General features: G+C 38.0%; 1 protein-coding gene across 2 annotated transcripts in view; it reads left to right on the forward strand.

The window, feature by feature from the left end:
* NOX4 (NADPH oxidase 4) overlaps positions 1 to 24,821 on the forward strand; it is a 719,402-nt gene that overhangs the window by 311,712 nt on the left and 382,869 nt on the right. For both annotated transcript variants that reach the window (XM_053708631.1, XM_053708630.1), the window contains exon 11: positions 425 to 487. In XM_053708631.1, coding sequence (XP_053564606.1) covers positions 425 to 487 — 63 coding nt within the window. The remainder of the gene's footprint in view (positions 1 to 424; positions 488 to 24,821) is intronic.

The following is a 24,821-nucleotide window of genomic DNA, read 5'->3' on the forward strand; positions in this document are numbered from 1 at the left end:
GCTCAGTAGGAGCTCAAAAAGTGTAAATATAAAAAGACTGTGAACGTTTTGTTAATAGAAGTAAATTGGAAAGTTGTTTAAAATTGCTGCTCTGTCTTAATCATGAAAGTTTAATTTTGACTTGTGTCCCTTTTAAGTGTCATTATAGCATCCCTTTAAATGCTTTTTTATTTTTATTATTATTATTATTATTATTATTATTATTATTATTATTATATTTAATGGCTGCCTTTTGCCAACACTCAGTTACTTGTTTTGTACCATTATTGAACATGTTTTAAAAAAAAAAAAAAAAAAAAAAAAAAAAAAATATATATATATATATATATATATATATATATATATATATATATATTTAAAAAAGAAAATGTTTGATTTTACAGCTTCATCTACAAATTCTGTTGTCTATGTGATTTATTTTCAGTACATTGTTCTGCAGTGTCCAAGGATATCAGCATTGGAAAATCATCCATTTACCCTGACAATGGTGAGAGCGCATTTGACTTTGAATTATCATTTTTTTACAGGTTGTCAGAAATCTTTCTCAAGTCACGACTCATTATATATTAAATTATGCTCTAGTCATGATTCTGATGTGAGAAGGAAACCAGTAGTTATATATCCACAAGGGAAATGTGGTGTCTTTTCTACCAGGATTTAGACAAAATGCCATAGGTTCTTTTATCATACATATAAAAATTATATATATTGTTTAGTTAATTATGTAATGCTTCATAACCTACTTTCAGGTATTTCATGGAAAATTGGCTTAAAGGGACACTAAACCCCGAAAATATCTTTCATGATTCAGGTAGAGAATACAATTTTAAACAACATTCTAGTTTACTTCTATTATTTAATTTGATTAATTCTTTAGATATCCTTTGCTGAAGAAATAGCAATGCACACGGGTGAGCCAATCACACAAGACATCTATGTGCAGCCACCAATCAGCAGCTACTGAGCCTATCTAGATATGTTTTTCAGCATAGGATATCAAGATAATGAAGCAAATTAGATAATAGAAGTTAATTAGAAAGTTGTTTAAAATTGCATGCTCTTTCCAAATCATGAAAGAAAAAATGTGGGTTTCATGTCCCTTTAACTGATATGCATAATTTATCTAATTTCTGAAATCTTCAGCAACATATGTGACTTAAAGGAATCTGTAAACATGCCTTTGATAATTAGAGCTAAACATCTAGCAGCATTGTGGTGTCAAGTATGTTTGATATTCATCTAAGCACTTGTGCTGGAAGTCACAATAAAACTTTGATGATTCATATAGAGATTACAATTTAAAAAAGAAAAAAAAATCAATTTACTTTTAGGGCGCCATGTACTAAGCAGCGTAAGCTTCTCCGGAACTGAGCCTGCTTACTGCAATATAAGAAGCAGTGGTCATCCCATATTATATAAAAGGGCGCGTAAGTTTGTCCAATGCAGTCATGCGCAGTAGAGACTGCAGCGCAAGACAAACATACCTGGCCGTAAGGTAGGATCAGCAATGACCGCTGGGTGAGTGGCGGGGAGCGGGCATGGCGGGGGCAGATGCAGGCGTGTGGGGCGTGGGCAGGGCCAGGGCCGGACGGGACCGCTGCACTGCAGAAAATGGCAGTGTACACGGGCTTTAGAACTAGTTAGATATAAAATAAAGCAGAACTCATGTCATACAGTGTTATACTGCACTGTGCTTGTCTCTCCTTCACATATAGCAATGCAGGGACCTCCCCCTGGAGAAGTATTGCAAAATCTGACCTTAGAAAATGTCACTAGAGATCTGGCAGTGCTGGACGATCATTTTAGATTATCCGACCTGAGCGGAGAGGTTTCGTACATTAGGTCCTTGATGTGTTCAGCTAACTCCCAGTACTGCTTTGCTGCGCTGCTCCTTCAAGAGAGGCTATCATGAGAACAAAACAAAATGTATAATTAATATGTATATATAACTTTTTAAAATTGTATGCTCTATCTGAATTAAAGGATTCCAAAACTTTCATATTTTTGAGACCAACTGACCATCAATATGATATAGTACCTGTTTACATATCATCACATACATATTTGTTGTCTCCAACAAAGTTTCTGAACTTTAGAAAAATTTATTTTTATTTTCGGTGTTGACGTCATATCAGCCAACCCTCAAATATGGGAGTTTCACGTTCCAAAAAAATGGACCAATAGCATTTACGATCAGTGCATATCATTAACTTGTGATGTTGTTACTATGCGCATGCCCATAACAATTAGTCTAGCCTCACATGTGCATATCATTTCAAGGACTCCACATTTACCCATACAATGGTATGGGTATTATGCAAGCGCAGGACAATCGAGTTTGCAGATCTACTTTCAGTGACATATGGTATGACGATTAGTGCAAATCGTGCATGCTCATAGCGGCGAAAAACCACCATGTTGATAACCTGGGTTATTACTCTCGATTGGAGGATGCCAAATTATTGTCGGTGGCGAGTTCGAAACTCAATACATTTTCACAAGACGAATTCTCCGAAAGGGTAAAACAAAGAAGTGCAATGCTAATTACAAAAAGATATTTCATATACTGATATGGCTATTGAACATAACTTTTTTCTGGGTTTAGTGTCCCTTTAAGAAAGTTTTTTTCCCCATTTCCATTTAAAAATGTAAAAGGACATAACAGAATTATTTGCAATGCACAGCAGTGCATTTGTAATATTTTTAGTTACAATTTTGCAATAGTTTGCAAAACTTAAGAAACTAAAAAGGGTATATACAAGTTCACTCAAATATATTATTTTGCACATGAAATATATAATACCTCTTAAAATAGAATTTATAATCACGTTATTTTATATTTAATTTGCCTCCAAATATTCATCATTGCCGCTTTTTAAAAAATAAATAAAATCAGAAGCAGGTGGTACAGCCACACAGAAGGCTCTGCCAGCTCTTACAGGAGCAACTTTAGCTACACCAGGGGTTTTAAAACCTCAGGCCTCCCTAGCAGGCCAGATTTTGAGGATTACCTTAGGTGAGAGAATGTTAATCTGAACTGGAGCACAGGTGAAATAATCAGATGATTAGTAAACATTGCTATTCTCTCACCCAAGGTAATCCTGAAAATCTGATCTGTTGGGGAGTTCTGAGGATAGGTTTGAAAATCCCTGAGATTAAAGGGACACTGTACCCAAATTTTTTCTTTTGTGATTCAGATAGAACATGCAATTTTTTTTTTATTTTTTTTTTTTAAATATGTTTTTTTTATTGAGGGAATAACATTAACAAAACAAGAATCAGTTTGCTCAGACAAACATATGGCATACGATATATGACAAGACAGGTTTCGTGGACATATACAAGTGCTTAATAACATATTCAGGAATAGATCTCGTATCATAACAAGCATAGAAAACTCGCAGATTGGGATATACATAACATGACAGAGCCAACCTTAAATCACCCCCTTTTCCCCCAATGGTAGCCGAGGCCACTTTTGGACCTCATTAAAGTAAATGTACTACTCAGAGGGCTTTTGGTTAATACAGGCCCAATCAAGGCCTACACTATATATCCTCCTTCCTATAGCCACTGGGACCATGGTTAGGTCCAAAAAACTAACAATAAATTTGAAGGAGATGAAAGAAAAATTAAGAATAACAATATAGATGCAAATACCTTACACTACTTCAGGGAAATAAACTACAGGGACTGTTTTATATTTAAACTTAAACCTTAATAGGTACAAGCGTGTAACTGTTCGCATTAAAACAGCTGTCAGGAGGTCAATGCGAGTGTGAATCTAAAAGTTGTAGGTTCAAAAAGGTTTATAATCTAGCAAGAAATATAAAATCTCTAGACCTTTTGCATCACGCCAGTAGTTCTATCACATATATTAGATACATAAGTGAGCTATCCCTTATATTAAAATGAAAGTGATAAAGAGTCTATAGGTATTGAACACAGGGTAACAAACATAGGCCTAGATTTGGAGTTTGACGTTAGCCGTGAAAACCAGCGTGAGAGGCTCCTAACGCTGGTTTAAGGCTAACTCCGGTATTTGGAGTCACTCAAAATAGGGTCTAACGCTCACTTTTCAGCCGCGACTTTTCCATACCGCAGATCCCCTTACTAAAATTGCGTATCCTATCTTTTCAATGGGATCTTTCTAACTCCGGTATTTAGAGTCGTGGCTGAAGTGAGCGTTAGACATCTAACGACAAAACTCCAGCCGCAGGAAAAAAGTCAGTAGTTAAGAGCTTTCTGGGCTAACGCCGGTTCATAAAGCTCTTAACTACTGTACTCTAAAGTACACTAACACCCATAAACTACCTATGTACCCCTAAACTGAGGCCCCCCCACATCGCCGCCACTCGATTACATTTTTTTAACCCCTAATCTGCCGACCGCCACCTACGTTATACTTATGTACCCCTAATCTGCTGCCCCTAACACCGCCGACCCCTATATTATATTTATTAACCCCTAATCTGCCCCTCACAACGTCGCCTCCACCTGCCTACACTTATTAACCCCTAATCTGCCGAGCGGACCGCACCACTACTATAATAAAGTTATTAACCCCTAATCCGCCTCACTAACCCTATAATAAATAGTATTAACCCCTAATCTGCCCTCCCTAACATCGCCAACACCTAACTTCAAACATTAACCCCTAATCTGCCAACCGGAGCTCACCGCTATTCTAATAAATGTATTAACCCCTAAAGCTAAGTCTAACCCTAACACTAACACCCCCCTAAGTTAAATATAATTTTTATCTAATGAAATTAATTAACTCTTATTAAATAAATTATTCCTATTTAAAGCTAAATACTTACCTGTAAAATAAATCCTAATATAGCTACAATATAAATTATAATTACATTGTAGCTATTTTAGGATTAATATTTATTTTACAGGCAACTTTGTAATTATTTTAACCAGGTACAATAGCTATTAAATATTTAAGAACTATTTAATAGTTACCTAGTTAAAATAATTACAAAATTACCTGTAAAATAAATCCTAACCTAAGTTACAATTAAACCTAACACTATACTATCATTACATTAATTAAATAAAATACCTACAATTACCTACAATTAAACCTAACGCTACACTATCAATAAATAAATTAAATACAATTCCTACAAATAACTACAATGAAATAAACTAACTAAAGTACAAAAAATAAAAAAGAACTAAGTTACAAAAAATAAAAAAATATTTACAAACATAAGAAAAATATTACAACAATTTTAAACTAATTACACCTACTCTAAGCCCCCTAATAAAATAACAAAGCCCCCCAAAATAACAAAATGCCCTACCCTATTCTAAATTACTAAAGTTCAAAGCTCTTTTACCTTACCAGCCCTGAACAGGGCCCTTTGCGGGGCATGCCCCAAGAAATTCAGCTCTTTTGCCTGTAAAAAAAAACATACAATACCCCCCCCAACATTACAACCCACCACCCACATACCCCTAATCTAACCCAAACCCCCCTTAAATAAACCTAACACTAAGCCCCTGAAGATCTTCCTACCTTGTCTTCACCCTACCAGGTTCACCGATCCGTCCTGAAGAGCTCCTCCGATGTCCTGATCCAAGCCCAAGCGGGGGGCTGAAGAGGTCCATGATCCGGCTGAAGTCTTCATCCAAGCGGGAGCTGAAGAGGTCCATGATCCGGAATTAATTTAGGAATATTCTGATTGGCTGATGGAATCAGCCAATCAGAATCAAGATCAATCCGATTGGCTGATCCAATCAGCCAATCAGATTGAGCTTGCATTCTATTGGCTGATCGGAACAGCCAATAGAATGCAAGCTCAATCTGATTGGCCGATCGAATCAGCCAATCGGATTGAACTTGATTCTGATTGGCTGATTCCATCAGCCAATCAGAATATTCCTACCTTAATTCCGATTGGCTGATAGAATTCTATCAGCCAATCGGAATTCGAGGGACGCCATCTTGGATGACGTCCCTTAAAGGAACCGTCATTCGGCTAGTAGGCGTTGGGAGAAGAGGATGTTCCGCGTCGGAGGTCTGCAAGATGGATCCGGAAGAAAGAAGATTGAAGATGCCGTTGATAGAAGACTTCATCCGGATCATGGACCTCTTCAGCTCCCGCTTGGATGAAGACTTCAGCCGGATCATGGACCTCTTCAGCCCCCCGCTTGGGCTTGGATCAGGACATCGGAGGAGCTCTTCAGGACGGATCGGTGAACCTGGTAGGGTGAAGACAAGGTAGGAAGATCTTCAGGGGCTTAGTGTTAGGTTTATTTAAGGGGGGTTTGGGTTAGATTAGGGGTATGTGGGTGGTGGGTTGTAATGTTGGGGGGGGGGGTATTGTATGTTTTTTTTTACAGGCAAAAGAGCTGAATTTCTTGGGGCATGCCCCGCAAAGGGCCCTGTTCAGGGCTGGTAAGGTAAAAGAGCTTTGAACTTCAGTAATTTAGAATAGGGTAGGGCATTTTGTTATTTTGGGGGTCTTTGTTATTTTATTAGGGGGCTTAGAGTAGGTGTAATTAGTTTAAAATTGTTGTAATATTTTTCTTATGTTTGTAAATATTTTTTTATTTTTTGTAACTTAGTTCTTTTTTATTTTTTGTACTTTAGTTAGTTTATTTCATTGTAGTTATTTGTAGGAATTGTATTTCATTTATTTATTGATAGTGTAGTGTTAGGTTTAATTGTAGGTAATTGTAGGTATTTTATTTAATTAATTTAATGATAGTATAGTGTTAGGTTTAATTGTAACTTAGGTTAGGATTTATTTTACAGGTAATTTTGTAATTATTTTAACTAGGTAACTATTAAATAGTTCTTAACTATTTAATAGCTATTGTACCTGGTTAAAATAATTACAAAGTTGCCTGTAAAATAAATATTAATCCTAAAATAGCTACAATGTAATTATAATTTATATTGTAGCTATATTAGGATTTATTTTACAGGTAAGTATTTAGCTTTAAATAGGAATAATTTATTTAATAAGAGTTAATTAATTTCATTAGATAAAAATTATATTTAACTTAGGGGGGTGTTAGTGTTAGGGTTAGACTTAGCTTTAGGGGTTAATGCATTTATTATAGTAGCGCTCAGGTCCGCTCGGCAGATTAGGGGTTAATAAGTGTAGTTAAGTGGAGGCGACGTTGTGGGGGGCAGATTAGGGGTTAATAAATATAATATAGGGGTCGGCGGTGTTAGGGGCAGCAGATTAGGGGTACATAAGGATAATGTAAGTAGCGGCGGTTTACGGAGCTGCAGATTAGGGGTTAAAAATAATATGCAGGGGTCAGCGATAGCGGGGGCGGCAGATTAGGGGTTAATAAGTGTAAGGTTAGGGGTGTTTAGACTCGGGGTACATGTTAGGGTGTTAGGTGCAGACGTAGGAAGTGTTTCCCCATAGCAAACAATGGGGCTGCGTTAAGAGCTGAACGCGGCTTTTTTGCAGGTGTTAGTTTTTTTTCCAGCTCAAACAGCCCCATTGTTTCCTATGGGGGAATCGTGCACGAGCACGTTTTTGAGGCTGGCCGCTTGCGTAAGCAACTCTGGTATCGAGAGTTGAAGCTGCGTTAAAAATGCTCTACGCTCCTTTTTTGGAGCCTAACGCAGCCTTTTTGTGGACTCTCAATACCAGAGTTATTTTTATGGTGCGGCCAGAAAAAAGCCGGCGTTAGCTACGCGGGTCGTTACCGACAAAACTCCAAATCTAGGCCATAGTAAATTGCCGAAGAGCCATTCTTACAATCATGCCGGGACACACTCGAACAAGGCTCCACGGGTAGGGCAGAGACAATACAACTCTGCCAAATGGGAATGTGGAGGATAAGATATTTATCCCTTACCACATACTTGGGAGAGGGGGGAAAAAAGAGGGAGAGGGGGGAAGAGATAGAGGTGGGGGAGAGGGGGAGAAAAAAAAAAAAAGGGGGGGGGGGGGGAAAGAGGGGGGTAGGTGGGGGAGGGGGGGAGAGGGAGAGGGGAAAAGAGAGAGAGAGGGGGGAAGAGGGAGAGGGGGGAGGGAGAGAGGGGAAAAAGAGGGGGGAGAGGGGGAGGGGGGGGGGAAGAGGGAGAGAGGGGGGGTGAAGAGGGAAAGAGGGGGGCGAATCCAGGGCTGATAATTTACAAAGGATCCATAATAGAGGTTTTAAGGGTACTGGGATCAGTGGTTATCTATTCTCATATCAGAAGTAGCTAGTAAGATTCTATATACATGGTCTCCCAATTATAGTCTCAAACACCATTTCTAAAACATTTACTCCTATTTTTATATTAGATTAGAGAAATAGCTGCTTCCAAAGAGCACCTACAGGAAGTAACCTCTTAAGAGACATAAGGTTCAGAACTCAGTATATAATGACACTTTAAGGGATCTACATACACATACATACACACTCAGTTTTCTAGGGGAGCACATGAATAGTGAAAATAAATATTCAAAAATTCTCGGTACAGAATTAGCAATGAACTAGCTTAAGCACATGCTGTACATACACATATATGACTTTTTCAAGCCTTCATAAGGTATCATCTTGCATATTGTGGGTAATGATACTAACGTACTGTAAATGCCCCCAAGCACCATTTATATCAGTAGTGCCTCTAGGCTAATAGTAATAAGTAAACATAAATATAGGTGTCTGCAATCTGCTTATCTGTGAACTGTAATCCCCAAGAATGAACTTAATCTATGCTACTTTCCCTGACACCATAAATAAGCCACTGAATCACTGCGAGAGGTTATAGGGTTCACAGTTCGCTATATACATTTATATATTTATATATCCCCCATACAAATAGGTAAGCCAAAGCTTAGAATGTTTAGTTAACTTATACATTGGCTTCCCTATATGATGCACACAAGATAAAAAACATTGGGAGACTTTAGGGAATAATTGGTAAGGGAAAACAACAGCTGGTCAAAATCTCAGGGGTTCACATCGTAAATAATTTTTCCTCATTAGCACATAGGGGAATGTCCCATCAGACAAAAGAGTCGCCATATAGCAGAATAAGGGCGAGGTGTAATATGTTTAGTGGGAGAACATATTTTGTGTCCATCTACGAGATAGTCCAAGGAAAAACAGTGGAGCACAATAAATTGTGTTATTTCACATTATATGAGAGCAGCCACAGTCACTTGATAGTGTGTCATATATGCCCCCACACAGTTCACATACTCAGTCAACTCCAGTTTTCACAATGTCTGCGACCAGTTTAACAATCCAACCTCTCTTTGGGAGTAGGGCCCTCATGCAATTTTGTGAGCAATGCAGATCAATGAAATACCACGGGTATAGTGACTTCAGCTGCCACTGGAGCATAGAGATAGACGGTCCCCAGGGTCCACTTTTTGTCGTAGGTCTCTGAGGTTTCTCTTGATCCGACCAATTTGTAAATCTGTGATGCTCTGCTTGTTGAACGGGTCCCGCTGCAACTGAGACGCCAGTTACCCTGCGTGACAGGAATATCGCCTTGCTCTGGGCTTGCCCAGTGTGCGCTATGGCCTGAACAATCAGCCGTTCCTCTGTGACATCAGTGGGGAGCAAAGCGTTTGCCCTAGAATGGGAGACTGCTTCTACAGAGCCACAGCTCTCAACGTGCGCTCCTTCCGAGAGGTTGCAACTCCGAATTATTGAGTCTATGCGGTTCTCCAATCTGGCGTAAATGGTCCTTTAATAGTTCCTCCAAGGCCCTCCATGTCACTCCAGTTACCCATTCCATACCCGTCCCTCAGGGCTAGTATGAGATCGACAGCGGAATAATATGGGATTGTATCTTAAAGCTTCCTTTTAGTCTCTGTAAGTGACCACTTAACCCAGATGGTCGGGGGGGGGGAAGTGCCACGCTCATACAGGTAGGCCGCAGTTGTCCGGAATCGAGTAGAGATGCACTTAATTAAGCATAGAATAGATTTCTTCGGCTTGTCCTGAGCTCATGCGTCTTTTAAGAAGAGCTTGTGCTGTAGATTATGTCCTCAGCTGATGTAATTTGGCAAATTATTGCAGATCTTTAACGAGCTTCAGATAATGTGACCTGTCATGGCCGCTGCTAGGACACGCCCCAGAACATGCAATTTTAAGCAACTTTCTAATGTACTCCTATTATCAAATTTTCTTCATCTCTTGGTATGTTTATTTGAAAAGCAAGAATTTAAGTTTTGATGCCGGCCCATTTTTGGTGAACAACCTGGGTTGTCCTTGCTGATTGGACAGCACCAATAAACAAATGCTGTCCATGGTTCTGAGCCACAAATTTGCTGGCTCCTTAGCTTAGATGCCTTCTTTTTCAAATAACGATATCAAGAGAACGAAGAAAAATTGATAACAGAAGTAAATTAGAAAGTTTCTTAAAATTGCATGCTCTATCCGAATCATGAAAGAAAAAATTTGGGTTCAGTATCCCTTTAAGGAAACCAATTGAGGCAAATATTTGTCTTTGGGTTGGCTGAACCACTTGCTGCTGATTATATGAAGAAAAGCTTCTGCAATTGGGGGAGGGGTGTTGGAACAGGGGCTGATGTAATAGAGAAAATACAGAGGTAAATTAATTTTGAAATAATGTGTTTTAAATTATATTTAAAGAGGTATTTAATATAAAAGTAAAAAAAAAAACTTATTATAGTGCACTTGTATAGAACCTTAAAGCCCATCTTGGTTCAGAACCCTGGATAGCGTTTGCTGATTGGTGGTTACATTTACCCACCAATCAGCAAGCACAACGCAGGTGCTGAACCAAAAATGAACCAGATCCTAAGGTTACATTCTTACTTTTTAAATAAAGATAGGAAGAGAATGAAGAAAAAATGATAATAGGAGTAAATTAAAAAGTTGCTTAAAATGGCATGCTCTACCTGAATCATGAAAGAAAAAATTTGGGTTTAGTATCCCATTTACTGTCCCTTTAATCCTCCACTGCCAATATGGTCACTGACCATGTGCAGCTACATTTGTTTGCTTTCTACTGCTTTTGACATCATGTGTAAAATCAACAGAGAAACCAAAGCATTCATTAAAAGGGACATGAAACACAATTTGTTTCTTTCATGAATCAGCTAGAGCAATTTTACACAACATTTCAATTTACTTCTGTTATCAATTTTGCTTCATTCTCTTGGTATCCATAGTTGAAGGGGCAACAATGCAATACTGGGAACTAGCTGAACACTTTGGTAAGCCAATGACAAGAGGCATATATGTTCAGCCACCAATCAGTATCTAGCTCTTGAGCCTACCTATGTATGCCTTTCAACAAAGGATACAAATAGAACAAAGCAAATTAGATAATAGAAGTAAATTAAAAAGTTGTTTAAAATTGTACGCTTTATCAGAATCATGAAAAAAAAGGTTTCTTGCACCTTTAAGACAAATGCACATGCAAGTGTCCTATTATTATTATGTATATCGCTCAGCAAAATTCAGCAGTACAATAGTAGGGTATATAATGACAAAGATTAGTGATAAGATGCAAATACATAGCAAGTACTGGATAAAGAGGGCCCTGCTCTGAAGAGCTTACAATCTGCAGGTTGATGAAGCAGAGACATAAGGTTTGAGGTAACATCACCTAGATTGTAATTGCAGCAACGAGGCAAGACCTTTAAGGTTTTACTTTGGTTAGGATGGAAATCAGTTCTAGGAGAGTTGTCTGAATCTGTACAAGGTTTGAGACAGGATAGGGAGTTCCAGAGGACAGGAGCAGTACGTGAGAAGTTTTGAAGGTGAGAGAGGGAAGAAATAATTGGAGTGCAGAGATGTAGGTCAGAGGTTGATCGAGGAGGGTGGGCCAGGGAGTCTTTGGAGGTGGGGAAATATATTTGGGAGTGAGGTTGTTAGGTTAGGGTTAATATTTTGAATTGCATTCTACAGTGTATAGAGAGCCGGCGTAGGAACTGGCAGAGGGGGGCAGCTGATGTAATGTTTGGCCAATGTGCTAAAATGTTCTCAGTGGTATTTGAAATGCACAGTACTTCAGATACAGCTGACGCTTCATCCCTGTAAGATTAATAAAAACATTAGGGGCCAGATTACAAGTGGAGGTCTAAAGATCGCTTTCATGAAAGTGATCTTTGCACTCCACTGTGGAATACCAGCGTACGCTAATGTATTACAAGTTGTCAGCAATGTGAACGCAAGCTCGTGTTCGCATTGGTGGGAAGCATTGCACTCACGAGACCGTGCTTCCATAGGCTCCAAAGGGAACCTAAGCGCAGCGAAGGGGTTAAGTAGCGCAGCAATAGCAGCAAATTTAAATATATATGTGTTTGCTTATATACATATATATCTATGTATTAATATGTGTATATACACACATATTAACACATTAATACTTATGTATATAAGCATATTCATATATATAAATATATATCAGAAGAGAGAGAACAGCAGTCCTGAGATAGAACAAAAGTTCTCTCTCTTCTGATATATATATATATAACACTTTACCCCCCAAATACTACCTAGTGCAGTTATTTTATTAAAAAATAAAGATGCTACTATCTTTATTTTTTAATAAAATACACTACACAGTATTTTGGGGTTATTTGGGGCACATTTAGCAATAACTAGCCACTTATAATGGCTGATTAATTATCCCCCATATGCAAAATATTATCGTACACCCGCAAATGGGCAGATTTGCCCTTTTGCGGGTGCGCAATAATTTAGCGTTCCACTTGTAATCTAGCTCCAGATGTTTCATTGCACTTAGCTGTTTATTAAACTGGTCTCTGTATAACATCTTAATACATTTACTAATAAAGATTTATCTTCAAAATGACATAAAATTGAAATGCATATGGATGGATGCATTTCAATTTTGAATAAAAACATTTTTATTTCAATACATATGAATTAGGAAATATGCTTCTAATAAAAGTTATGAATGATTCAGTGATGGATTCTACTGTGCACAGAGCATATGTACATATGCCCTGTAAACCTTACTCAAACCATGTGTATTCTAAAGAAAAGCTTATTTTCTAAAGTAAAATAAATTCAAGAGCATTTCAATGTTGAGTTTTATGGCTCCTTATTCTTTACTGCACTTATGTAACTCATGTGAGCTGTGTTGTCATTATTCTGCTCAATTGAGTGATCATTTGGGAGTCGTTTATTGGTTTGTGTTTTCTTATTTTTTTATTAGTCCACAATCTCTGACATATAAAGGGTCTCATTATTTATTATTTAACGCTCCCACTCAAGCATTAACTGAGCTTGAACTAAGCTTTTTGCACTCACTGGGTTGTACGCGTATTATAAGTTGAAAGTAAAATGTTTTCGCTTGCACTCCAACGAACGTAAAAAGACTGAACTTAGAATATTCATGTATACAAGTCAATGGAGTAAAAAAATGTTCTATTTATTCATAAATACATATTTCTATATATATATATATATATATATATATATGACCCCCCTCCACACAAATATATATTTAGATCTAAATTTATACATGAATATATACAGGTATAGATATATACAGCTATATATAGCTATATATAGGAATATCTATTTTAAAATACATAGAACATATTCTGCTATCTGCAGAACATAGGAATGTAAAATGTTTACAGTAAATGCACAATATAACACTTTATTAAAAATGAATATTGCATACATATGCTTTTACATGTTTTCATCTTCTTATCTGCAAAGGGCTCCAATGCACTTCTGTATATGTCTATATATGTGTTCATATGTATTTATGTGTATATATGTCTGTAAATACATATATACACATATAAATACACATATAAACATATATCTATATTTTTATAGCAACAAACAAAAACTTGCACTCACTGGTCTTTCCAATCAAGTAAAATTTTTACTGTGAAAAGTGACGTTTCAGGGACAAAGTATCCCCTTCCTCAGACACAGAATGCACAAAGTGATACAAACTTATAGCAATTCTTAAAATAAACCCCACCCCCCAATTTGGACAAAAAGACCGCCAAACGGACGCTATGGTGACCACTTAGTCACAGAATAAACAAAACCTTCATGTGATTTATAATGAGAGCTGTCTGAGCCTATCATCAATCAGTGATCTATTGTGAACAGTGACTATTTAAAGAAAGAAGGAGAGAATAACACAGAACACAGATATAGATAAGATACAGGAGCCAAATACACATTATGTATATAAATATGCAAGATCATCTGTACTATAATCAAAGCTCATAGGATGACTGGGCATGTAAGCGGCATATATAAGAAACATATGTAAGAAACGCACATTCACTTCCTTAAGGCTAAAGCATGATCCGATCAACCGAATCGCAAACAAGTAATGCATAGGAGCCGCAGCATGCAACGGGAGACACTGCATCCTACAGTCGGGAGACACTGCATCCTACAGACACATCATGGTCACTTGCCTCCTGAAACCAGTCAGGTAACGGCATCATGGTAGCTATAGTGATGTAAGTGACTGTGTACCGGTGAACTATCAGGCATTTCATGACCTGCACTACCACACATGTAGCATTTATGTTGAACTGTAGGTGTGGTTGGTTCTAGTGGGCAAGACCTCAGACGATGCCAGGGTGCACTTTGCCAATCACAGGTCTGCCATTAGGAGTGCTATAAAGAACTGAAAAAGTGACCAGCCAGTGGCGAGACACTTTTTGGAGGCTGGACATGGTGTAAATGATCTTCACTTTGTCCTGATTGATCATGTCCCCCCCTTGAAACGTTGTGGGGATAGAAATAGGACACTATTACAGGTAGAGGCGAGATGGATCCACCGACTCAACACCTTACAGCCCAGTGGATTAAATACTATGTTTGATTGACATTGCTTCCTGTAGAATGTTTTTGTTCACAAGGCTCTACATATCTTGATACACAAATGGACTATAATGGTCCTAAGATGAGTTTTTTTGGGACATGTTATATATATATATATATATATATATATATATATATATATATATATATATATATATATATATATAATAGGGTTATACCAGCTTTGACACAATGTAATTAATTGCTGAGCACAGACGAAACAAAAGTAAAGCTTTCATCCAGTGCACGGAGGTAAGAAAAATTTAAATAAGAATAAAAAGAAAGCAAAAAACAGCTATACCTTTAACCAACACTAGCTCTTTAAGCAAATATAAAGTGTGGAAGGCAAAGGCCAATGAGACCGTTCCAGAGACTGAGTATAAGTTTTATAAACCTCCTTTAATTTCCAATATTCAAATTACAAAAGAAATAAAGGCACTGTACACAAACAAAATTATATTAGTAATGTATAACTTCCTCACCATTGAGGACAATGGACCAAAATAAAACCTGTGAAAAAAAACACAGATAAAGTCCTGCTAAGGTAGCTACCCAAGCATGTCAGTCGAAGAGGGGTTAATCAGCTGCAGTTTTAAGCCAGACAATGTTAGCAATATATTAAGCAGGTCTTGTTTAGTATGCAGGTTAATATAGCAGTCCCCAAAATAACAAGGAAAAACCTTTTCCAAATACGGCATTGATGTTAATGAAGTGACTTCCACATGATTGACGGTGGTGTAACCAAATGCAGGATAATGATAAACCAGGTCAGTATACACCAGACGCTAGTGGTAGGTAGGTCTTATATGATGTTATAGTTCGCACAGAGTCGTTATGGAGGGTTGTCAGGGATACGGAATAAACTGCTGTCAGGTACCTTACTTGCGGGAGTGACATCTCACTACCACCGCAATACCGTGTTCTCAGCTGGATTCACCTTAGTAATCTTCCACTGTATTCACCCTCTCAACTCAAGAAAATCCGTTCTGCCTTACCGAGAAGCCAAACAGCGCGTCCAAACACTTCTACACTCATGGAGCTCCAGTTGGCGTGGACAACAAAACAGCTACATGTGTTTCACCCAAACTAGTGTTCTGATTGGGCTTCCTCAGGCTTGTCATGCCTTGTTATGTCAGTTTAGCCTTTTATTAAGAGGGATCCCAGGTGAATTAACTAATTCAGTGCCTTATCAAATTCAGCAAAAAAGTTTTCTCTGTGGTCAACCCATATAATCTTTATTAAATGGAGGAATATTAGATAGAGTGGCGGCGATGGCAATCTAATACAAACTATTATTTAATACAGAATTGTTTTTCATACATAGTTTATCAAAGATGAGAATGAAACAATATGAAGCAGAATAACAATAGTTATTGTACAATATTGTGATGTCTGTTATTTTGTGATATGTATAAAAGTTCAACAAAGATTCATTTAACATAGATCATCAGCAAATCAAGCTCATTATGATTTGCACAATTCAATTCATAAAGAATTATAATAATTTTTACATTATGCAAGAAAACATAGGACAGTATTCAATCTCAAATATCAACAGATACTTCAATTTATTCAAATGCAACCTTTCCCTAAATTGGATTTGCCATTGTGTATAGGGAGCATTTGTTAAAATAATATTATACAGAGGAGGAGAGGGGAAGAAAAACATAGTTAGAAAGCAAGCGGGTACTCAAAGTAGAAATGGAGCATAATTCAGTTCTTCATTTAACCCTCCTGGCTGGACTGTGTCCAAATTGAATATCCACTTGCACTCTGCCTTTAACAACAGATTACCCCAAACCCACCTCTTTCACCAATACCAATATATTCAGCTCCTATAAATTTCAAGCATTCATCACTGCTATTATGACAATCAGCAAAATGTTGTGCTATGCCACCCGTCTTTTTTTGTTAACAATGTCACGTCTATGTTCCTTTATCCTTTCCTAGAACTCTCTATAAGATTTCCCTACATACTGTTTGGGACATGAACATGACAAAACATAGACCACCCCAAAAGTTTTACAAGTAATAAAACCTTTTGTCTTGTGTATTTTGCATTTCCTATCTTCAATTATGTTACCTGTGATCATGAATTTGCACATTTTGCATTTATTGCAAGGGTAACTACCATTTTTTGGCTTCATGCTCCCTAACCACATTTTAGAGTCATGATTAATATAGTGGCTATGTACTAGAATGTCTTTCAAAGACTGAGCCTTCCTGGCTGTTAATAGTGGGTAGTCCCCCACCAAGTTGTGTATGTCTTTGTCTCAGGTAAGCAAATGCCAGTGTCTTGAAAGGATGGCCTTCACATCAGACCATTGATCATTATATGTGGTGATCATTCTTATCAGTATCAGTATAAGATCGTTAAGAGCTGAACGCGGCTTTTTTGCAGGTGTTAGGTTTTTTTTCAGCTCAAAGAGCCCCATTGTTTCCTATGGGGGAATCGTGCACAAGCACGTTTTTGAGGCTGGCCGCTTGCGTAAGCAACTCTGGTATCGAGAGTTGAAGCTGCGTTAAAAATGCTCTACGCTCCTTTTTTGGAGCCTAACGCAGCCTTTTTGTGGACTCTCAATACCAGAGTTATTTTTATGGTGTGGCCAGAAAAAAGCTGGCGTTAGCTACGCGTGTCGTTACCGACAAAACTCCAAATCTAGGCCATAGTAAATTGCCGAAGAGCCATTCTTACAATCATGCCGAGACACACTCGAACAAGGCTCCACGGGTAGGGCAGAGACAATACAACTCTGCCAAATTGGAATGTGGAGGATAAGATATTTATCCCTTACCACATACTTGGGAGAGGGGGGAAAAAAGAGGGAGAGGGGGGAAGAGATAGAGGTGGGGGAGAGGGGGAGAAAAAAAAAAGGGGGGGGGGGAGGGAAAGAGGGGGGTAGGTGGGGGAGGGGGGGAGAGGGAGAGGGGAAAAGAGAGAGAGAGAGGGGGGAAGAGGGAGAGGGGGGGAGGGAGAGAGGTGAAAAAGAGGGGGAAGAAGGGGGAGGGGGGGGGAAAAGGGAGAGAGGGGGGAGAGAGGGGGGGTGAAGAGGGAAAGAGGGGGGCGAATCCAGGGCTGATAATTTACAAAGGATCCATAATAGAGTTTTTAAGGGTACTGGGATCAGTGGTTATCTATTCTCATATCAGAAGTAACTAGTAAGATTCTATATACATGGTCTCCCAATTATAGTCTCAAACACCATTTCTAAAACATTTACTCCCATTTTTATATTAGATTAGAGAAATAGCTGCTTCCAAAGAGCACCTACAGGAAGTAACCTCTTAAGAGCCATAAGGTTCAGAACTCAGTATATAATGACACTTTAAGGGATCTACATACACATACATACACACTCAGTTTTCTAGGGGAGCACATGAATAGTGAAAATAAATATTCAAAAATTCTCGGTACAGAATTAGCAATGAACTAGCTTATGCACATGCTGTACATACACATATATGACTTTTTCAAGCCTTCATAAGGTATCATCTTGCATATTGTGGGTAATGATACTAACGTACTGTAAATGCCCCCAAGCACCATTTATATCAGTAGTGCCTCTAGGCTAATAGTAATAAGTAAACATAAATATAGGTGTCTGCAATCTGCTTATCTGTGAACTGTAACCCCCAAGGATGAACTTAATCTATGCTACTTTCCCTGACACCATAAATAAGCCACTGAATCACTGCGAGAGCTTATAGGGTTCACAGTTCGCTATATACATTTATATATTTATATATCCCCCATACAAATAGGTAAGCCAAAGCTTAGAATGTTTAGTTAACTTATACATTGGCTTCCCTATATGATGCACACAAGATAAAAAACATTGGGAGACTTTAGGGAATAATAGGTAAGGGAAAACAACAGCTGGTCAAAATCTCAGGGGTTCACATCGTAAATAATTTTTCCTCATTAGCACATAGGGGAATGTCCCATCAGACAAAAGAGTCGCCATATAGCAGAATAAGGGCGAGGTGTAATATGTTTAGTGGGAGAACATATTTTGTGTCCATCTACGAGATAGTCCAAGGAAAAACAGTGGAGCACAATAAATTGTGTTATTTCACATTATATGAGAGCAGCCACAGTCACTTGATAGTGTGTCATATATGCCCCCACACAGTTCACATACTCAGCCAACTCCAGTTTTCACAATGTCTGCGACCAGTTTAACAATCCAACCTCTCTTTGGGAGTAGGGCCCTCATGCAATTTTGTGAGCAATGCAGATCAATGAAATACCACGGGTATAGCGACTTCAGCTGCCACTGGAGCATAGAGATACACTGTCCCCAGGGTCCACTTTTTGTCGTAGGTCTCTGAGGTTTCTCTTGATCCGACCAATTTGTAAATCTGTGATGCTCTGCTTGTTGAACGGGTCCCGCTGCAACTGAGACACCAGTTACCCTGCGTGACAGGAATATCGCCTTGCTGTGGGCTTGCCCAGTGTGTGCTATGGCCTGAACAATCAGCCGTTCCTCTGTGACATCAGTGGGGAGCAAAGCGTTTGCCGTAGAATGGGAGACTGCTTCTACAGAGCCACAGCTCTCAACGTGCGCTCCTTCCGAGAGGTTGCAACTCCGAATTATTGAGTCTATGCGGTTCTCCAATCTGGCGTAAATGGTCCTTTAATAGTTCCTCCAAGGCCCTCCATGTCACTCCAGTTACCCGTTCCATACCCGTCCCTCAGGGCAAGTATGAGATCGACAGCGGAATAATATGGGATTGTATCTTAAAGCTTCCTTTTAGTCTCTGTAAGTGACCACTTAACCCAGATGGTCGGGGGAGGGGAAGTGCCACGCTCATACAGGTAGGCCGCAGTTGTCCGGAATCGAGTAGAGATGCACTTAATTAAGCATAGAATAGATTTCTTCGGCTATGTCCTCAGCTGATGTAATTTGGCAAATTATTGCAGATCCTTAACGAGCTTCAGATAATGCGACCTGTCATGGCCGCTGCTAGGACACGCCCCAGAACATGCAATTTTAAGCAACTTTCTAATGTACTCCTATTATCAAATTTTCTTCATCTCTTGGTATGTTTATTTGAAAAGCAAGAATTTAAGTTTTGATGCCGGCCCATTTTTGGTGAACAACCTGGGTTGTCCTTGCTGATTGGACAGCACCAATAAACAAATGCTGTCCATGGTTCTGAGCCACAAATTTGCTGGCTCCTTAGCTTAGATGCCTTCTTTTTCAAATAACGATATCAAGAGAACGAAGAAAAATTGATAACAGAAGTAAATTTGAAAGTTACTTAAAATTGCATGCTCTATCCGAATCATGAAAGCAAAAATTTGGGTTCAGTATCCCTTTAAGGAAACCAATTGAGGCAAATATTTGTCTTTGGGTTGGCTGAACCACTTGCTGCTGATTATATGAAGAAAAGCTTCTGCAATTGGGGGAGGGGTGTTGGAACAGGGGCTGATGTAATAGAGAAAATACAGAGGTAAATTAATTTTGAAATAATGTGTTTTAAATTATATTTAAAGAGGTATTTAATATAAAAGTAAAAAAAAAAAACTTATTATAGTGCACTTGTATAGAACCTTAAAGCCCATCTTGGTTCAGAACCCTGGATAGCGTTTGCTGATTAGTGGTTACATTTACCCACCAATCAGCAAGCACAACGCAGGTGCTGAACCAAAAATGAACCAGATCCTAAGGTTACATTCTTACTTTTTAAATAAAGATAGGAAGAGAATGAAGAAAAAATGATAATAGGAGTAAATTAAAAAGTTGCTTAAAATGGCATGCTCTACCTGAATCATGAAAGAAAAAATTTGGGTTTAGTATCCCATTTACTGTCCCTTTAATCCTCCACTGCCAATATGGGCACTGACCATGTGCAGCTACATTTGTTTGCTTTCTACTGCTTTTGACATCATGTGTAAAATCAACAGAGAAACCAAAACATTCATTAAAAGGGACATGAAACACAATTTGTTTCTTTCATGAATCAGCTAGAGCAATTTTACACAACATTTCAATTTACTTCTGTTATCAATTTTGCTTCATTCTCTTGGTATCCATAGTTGAAGGGGCAACAATGCAATACTGGGAACTAGCTGAACACTTTGGTAAGCCAATGACAAGAGGCATATATGTTCAGCCACCAATCAGTATCTAACTCTTGAGCCTACCTAGGTATGCCTTTCAACAAAGGATACAAATAGAACAAAGCAAATTAGATAATAGAAGTAAATTAAAAAGTTGTTTAAAATTGTACGCTTTATCAGAATCATGAAAAAAAAAGGTTTCTTGCACCTTTAAGACAAATGCACATGCAAGTGTCCTATTATTATTATGTATATCGCTCAGCAAAATTCAGCAGTACAATAGTAGGGTATATAATGACAAAGATTAATGATAAGATGCAAATACATAGCAGACTAAACAAAGCAAGTACTGGATAAAGAGGGCCCTGCTCTGAAGAGCTTACAATCTGCAGGTTGTTGAAGCAGAGACATAAGGTTTGAGGTAACATCACCTAGATTGTAATTGCAGCAACGAGGCAAGACCTTTAAGGTTTTACTTTGGTTAGGATGGAAATCTGTTCTAGGAGAGTTGGCTGAATCTATACAAGGTTTGAGACAGGATAGGGAGTTCCAGAGGACAGGAGCAGCACGTGAGAAGTTTTGAAGGTGAGAGAGGGAAGAAATAATTGGAGTGCAGAGATGTAGGTCAGAGGTTGATCGAGGAGGGTGGGCCAGGGAGTCTTTGGAGGTGGGGAAATATATTTGGGAGTGAGGTTGTTAGGTTAGGGTTAATATTTTGAATTGCATTCTACAGTGTATAGAGAGCCGGCGTAGGAACTGGCAGAGGGGGGCAGCTGATGTAATGTTTGGCCAATGTGCTAAAATGTTCTCAGTGGTATTTGAAATGCACAGTACTTCAGATACAGCTGACGCTTCATCCCTGTAAGATTAATAAAAACATTAGGGGCCAGATTACAAGTGGAGGTCTAAAGATCGCTTTCATGAAAGTGATCTTTGCACTCCACTGTGTAATACCAGCGTACGCTAATGTATTACAAGTTGTCAGCAATGTGAACGCAAGCTCGTGTTCGCATTGGTGGGAAGCATTGCACTCACAAGACCGTGCTTCCATAGGCTCCAAAGGGAACCTAAGCGCAGCGAAGGGGTTAAGTAGCGCAGCAATAGCAGCAAATTTAAATATATATGTGTTTGCTTATATACATATATATCTATGTATTAATATGTGTATATACACACATATTAACACATTAATACATATGTATATAAGCATATTCATATATATAAATATATATCAGAAGAGAGAGAACAGCAGTCCTGAGATAGAACAAAAGTTCTCTCTCTTCTGATAGATATATATATATATATATATATATATATAAAACACTTTACCCCCCAAATACTACCTAGTGCAGTTATGTTATTAAAAAATAAAGATGCTACTATCTTTATTTTTTAATAAAATACACTACACAGTATTTTGGGGTTATTTGGGGCACATTTAGCAATAACTAGCCACTTATAATGGCTGATTAATTATCCCCCATATGCAAAATATTATCGTACACCCGCAAATGGGAAGATTTGCCCTTTTGCGGGTGCGCAATAATTTTGCGTTCCACTTGTAATCTAGCTCCAGATGTTTCATTGCACTTAGCTGTTTATTAAACTGGTCTCTGTATAACATCTTAATACATTTACTAATAAAGATTTATCTTCAAAATGACATAAAATTGAAATGCATATGGATGGATGCATTTCAATTTTGAATAAAAACATTTTTATTTCAATACATATGAATTAGGAAATATGCTTCTAATAAAAGTTATGAATGATTCAGTGATGGATTCTACTGTGCACAGAGCATATGTACATATGCCCTGTAGACCTTACTCAAACCATGTGTATTCTAAAGAAAAGCTTATTTTCTAAAGTAAAATAAATTCAAGAGCATTTCAATGTTGAGTTTTATGGCTCCTTATTCTTTACTGCACTTATGTAACTCATGTGAGCTGTGTTGTCATTATTCTGCTCAATTGAGTGATCATTTGGGAGTCGTTTATTGGTTTGTGTTTTCTTATTTTTTTATTAGTCCACAATCTCTGACATATAAAGGGTCTCATTATTTATTATTTAACGCTCCCACTCAAGCATTAACTGAGCTTGAACTAAGCTTTTTGCACTCACTGGGTTGTACGCGTATTATAAGTTGAAAGTAAAATGTTTTCGCTTGCACTCCAACGAACGTAAAAAGACTGAACTTAGAATATTCATGTATACAAGTCAATGGAGCAAAAAAAAATTTCTATTTATTCATAAATACATATTTCTATATATATATATGACCCCCCTCCACACAAATATATATTTAGATCTAAATTTATACATGAATATATACAGGTATAGATATATACAGCTATATATAGCTATATATAGGAATATCTATTTTAAAATACATAGAACATATTCTGCTATCTGCAGAACATAGGAATGTAAAATGTTTACAGTAAATGCACAATATAACACTTTATTAAAAATGAATATTGCATACATATGCTTTTACATGTTTTCATCTTCTTATCTGCAAAGGGCTCCAATGCACTTCTGTATATGTCTATATATGTGTTCATATGTATTTATGTGTATATATGTCTGTAAATACATATATACACATATAAATACACATATAAACATATATCTATATTTTTATAGCAACAAACAAAAACTTGCACTCACTGGTCTTTCCAATCAAGTAAAATTTTTACTGTGAAAAGTGACGTTTCAGGGACAAAGTATCCCCTTCCTCAGACACAGAATGCACAAAGTGATACAAACTTATAGCAATTCTTAAAATAAACCCCACCCCCCAATTTGGACAAAAAGACCGCCAAACGGATGCTATGGTGACCACTTAGTCACAGAATAAACAAAACCTTCATGTGATTTATAATGAGAGCTGTCTGAGCCTATCATTAATCAGTGATCTATTGTGAACAGTGACTATTTAAAGAAAGAAGGAGAGAATAACACAGAACACAGATATAGATAAGATACAGGAGCCAAATACACATTATGTATATAAATATGCAAGATCATCTGTACTATAATCAAAGCTCATAGGATGACTGGGCATGTAAGCGGCATATATAAGAAACATATGTAAGAAACGCACATTCACTTCCTTAAGGCTAAAGCATGATCCGATCAACCGAATCGCAAACAAGTAATGCATAGGAGCCGCAGCATGCAACGGGAGACACTGCATCCTACAGTCGGGAGACACTGCATCCTACAGACACATCATGGTCACTTGCCTCCTGAAACCAGTCAGGTAACGGCATCATGGTAGCTATAGTGATGTAAGTGACTGTGTACCGGTGAACTATCAGACATTTCATGACCTGCACTACCACACATGTAGCATTTATGTTGAACTGTAGGTGTGGTTGGTTCTAGTGGGCAAGACCTCAGACGATGCCAGGGTGCACTTTGCCAATCACAGGTCTGCCATTAGGAGTGCTATAAAGAACTGAAAAAGTGACCAGCCAGTGGCGAGACACTTTTTGGAGGCTGGACATGGTGTAAATGATCTTCACTTTGTCCTGATTGATCATGTCCCCCCCTTGAAACGGGGTGGGGATAGAAATAGGACACTATTACAGGTAGAGGCGAGATGGATCCACCGACTCAACACCTTACAGCCCAGTGGATTAAATACTATGTTTGATTGGCATTGCTTCCTGTAGAATGTTTTTGTTCACAAGGCTCTACATATCTTGATACACAAATGGACTATAATGGTCCTAAGATGAGAGTCAATAATAATGACCGTCTCATTTTTTAACTCCTAGATATGGTCCTTGTGCTGTTGTGTCCTGCATTTTGGTTTAAATCCACCTCTACATTGGCACTATATTTACAACATGCCGTGTTCTAAATGTCCTGGTTACTCTGTACAGGGAGTGCAGAATTATTAGGCAAGTTGTATTTTTGAGGATTAATTTTATTATTGAACAACAACCATGTTCTC

Source organism: Bombina bombina, chromosome 3 (assembly GCF_027579735.1).
Source record: "Bombina bombina isolate aBomBom1 chromosome 3, aBomBom1.pri, whole genome shotgun sequence".
Classification (NCBI taxonomy): Eukaryota; Metazoa; Chordata; class Amphibia; order Anura; family Bombinatoridae; genus Bombina; species Bombina bombina.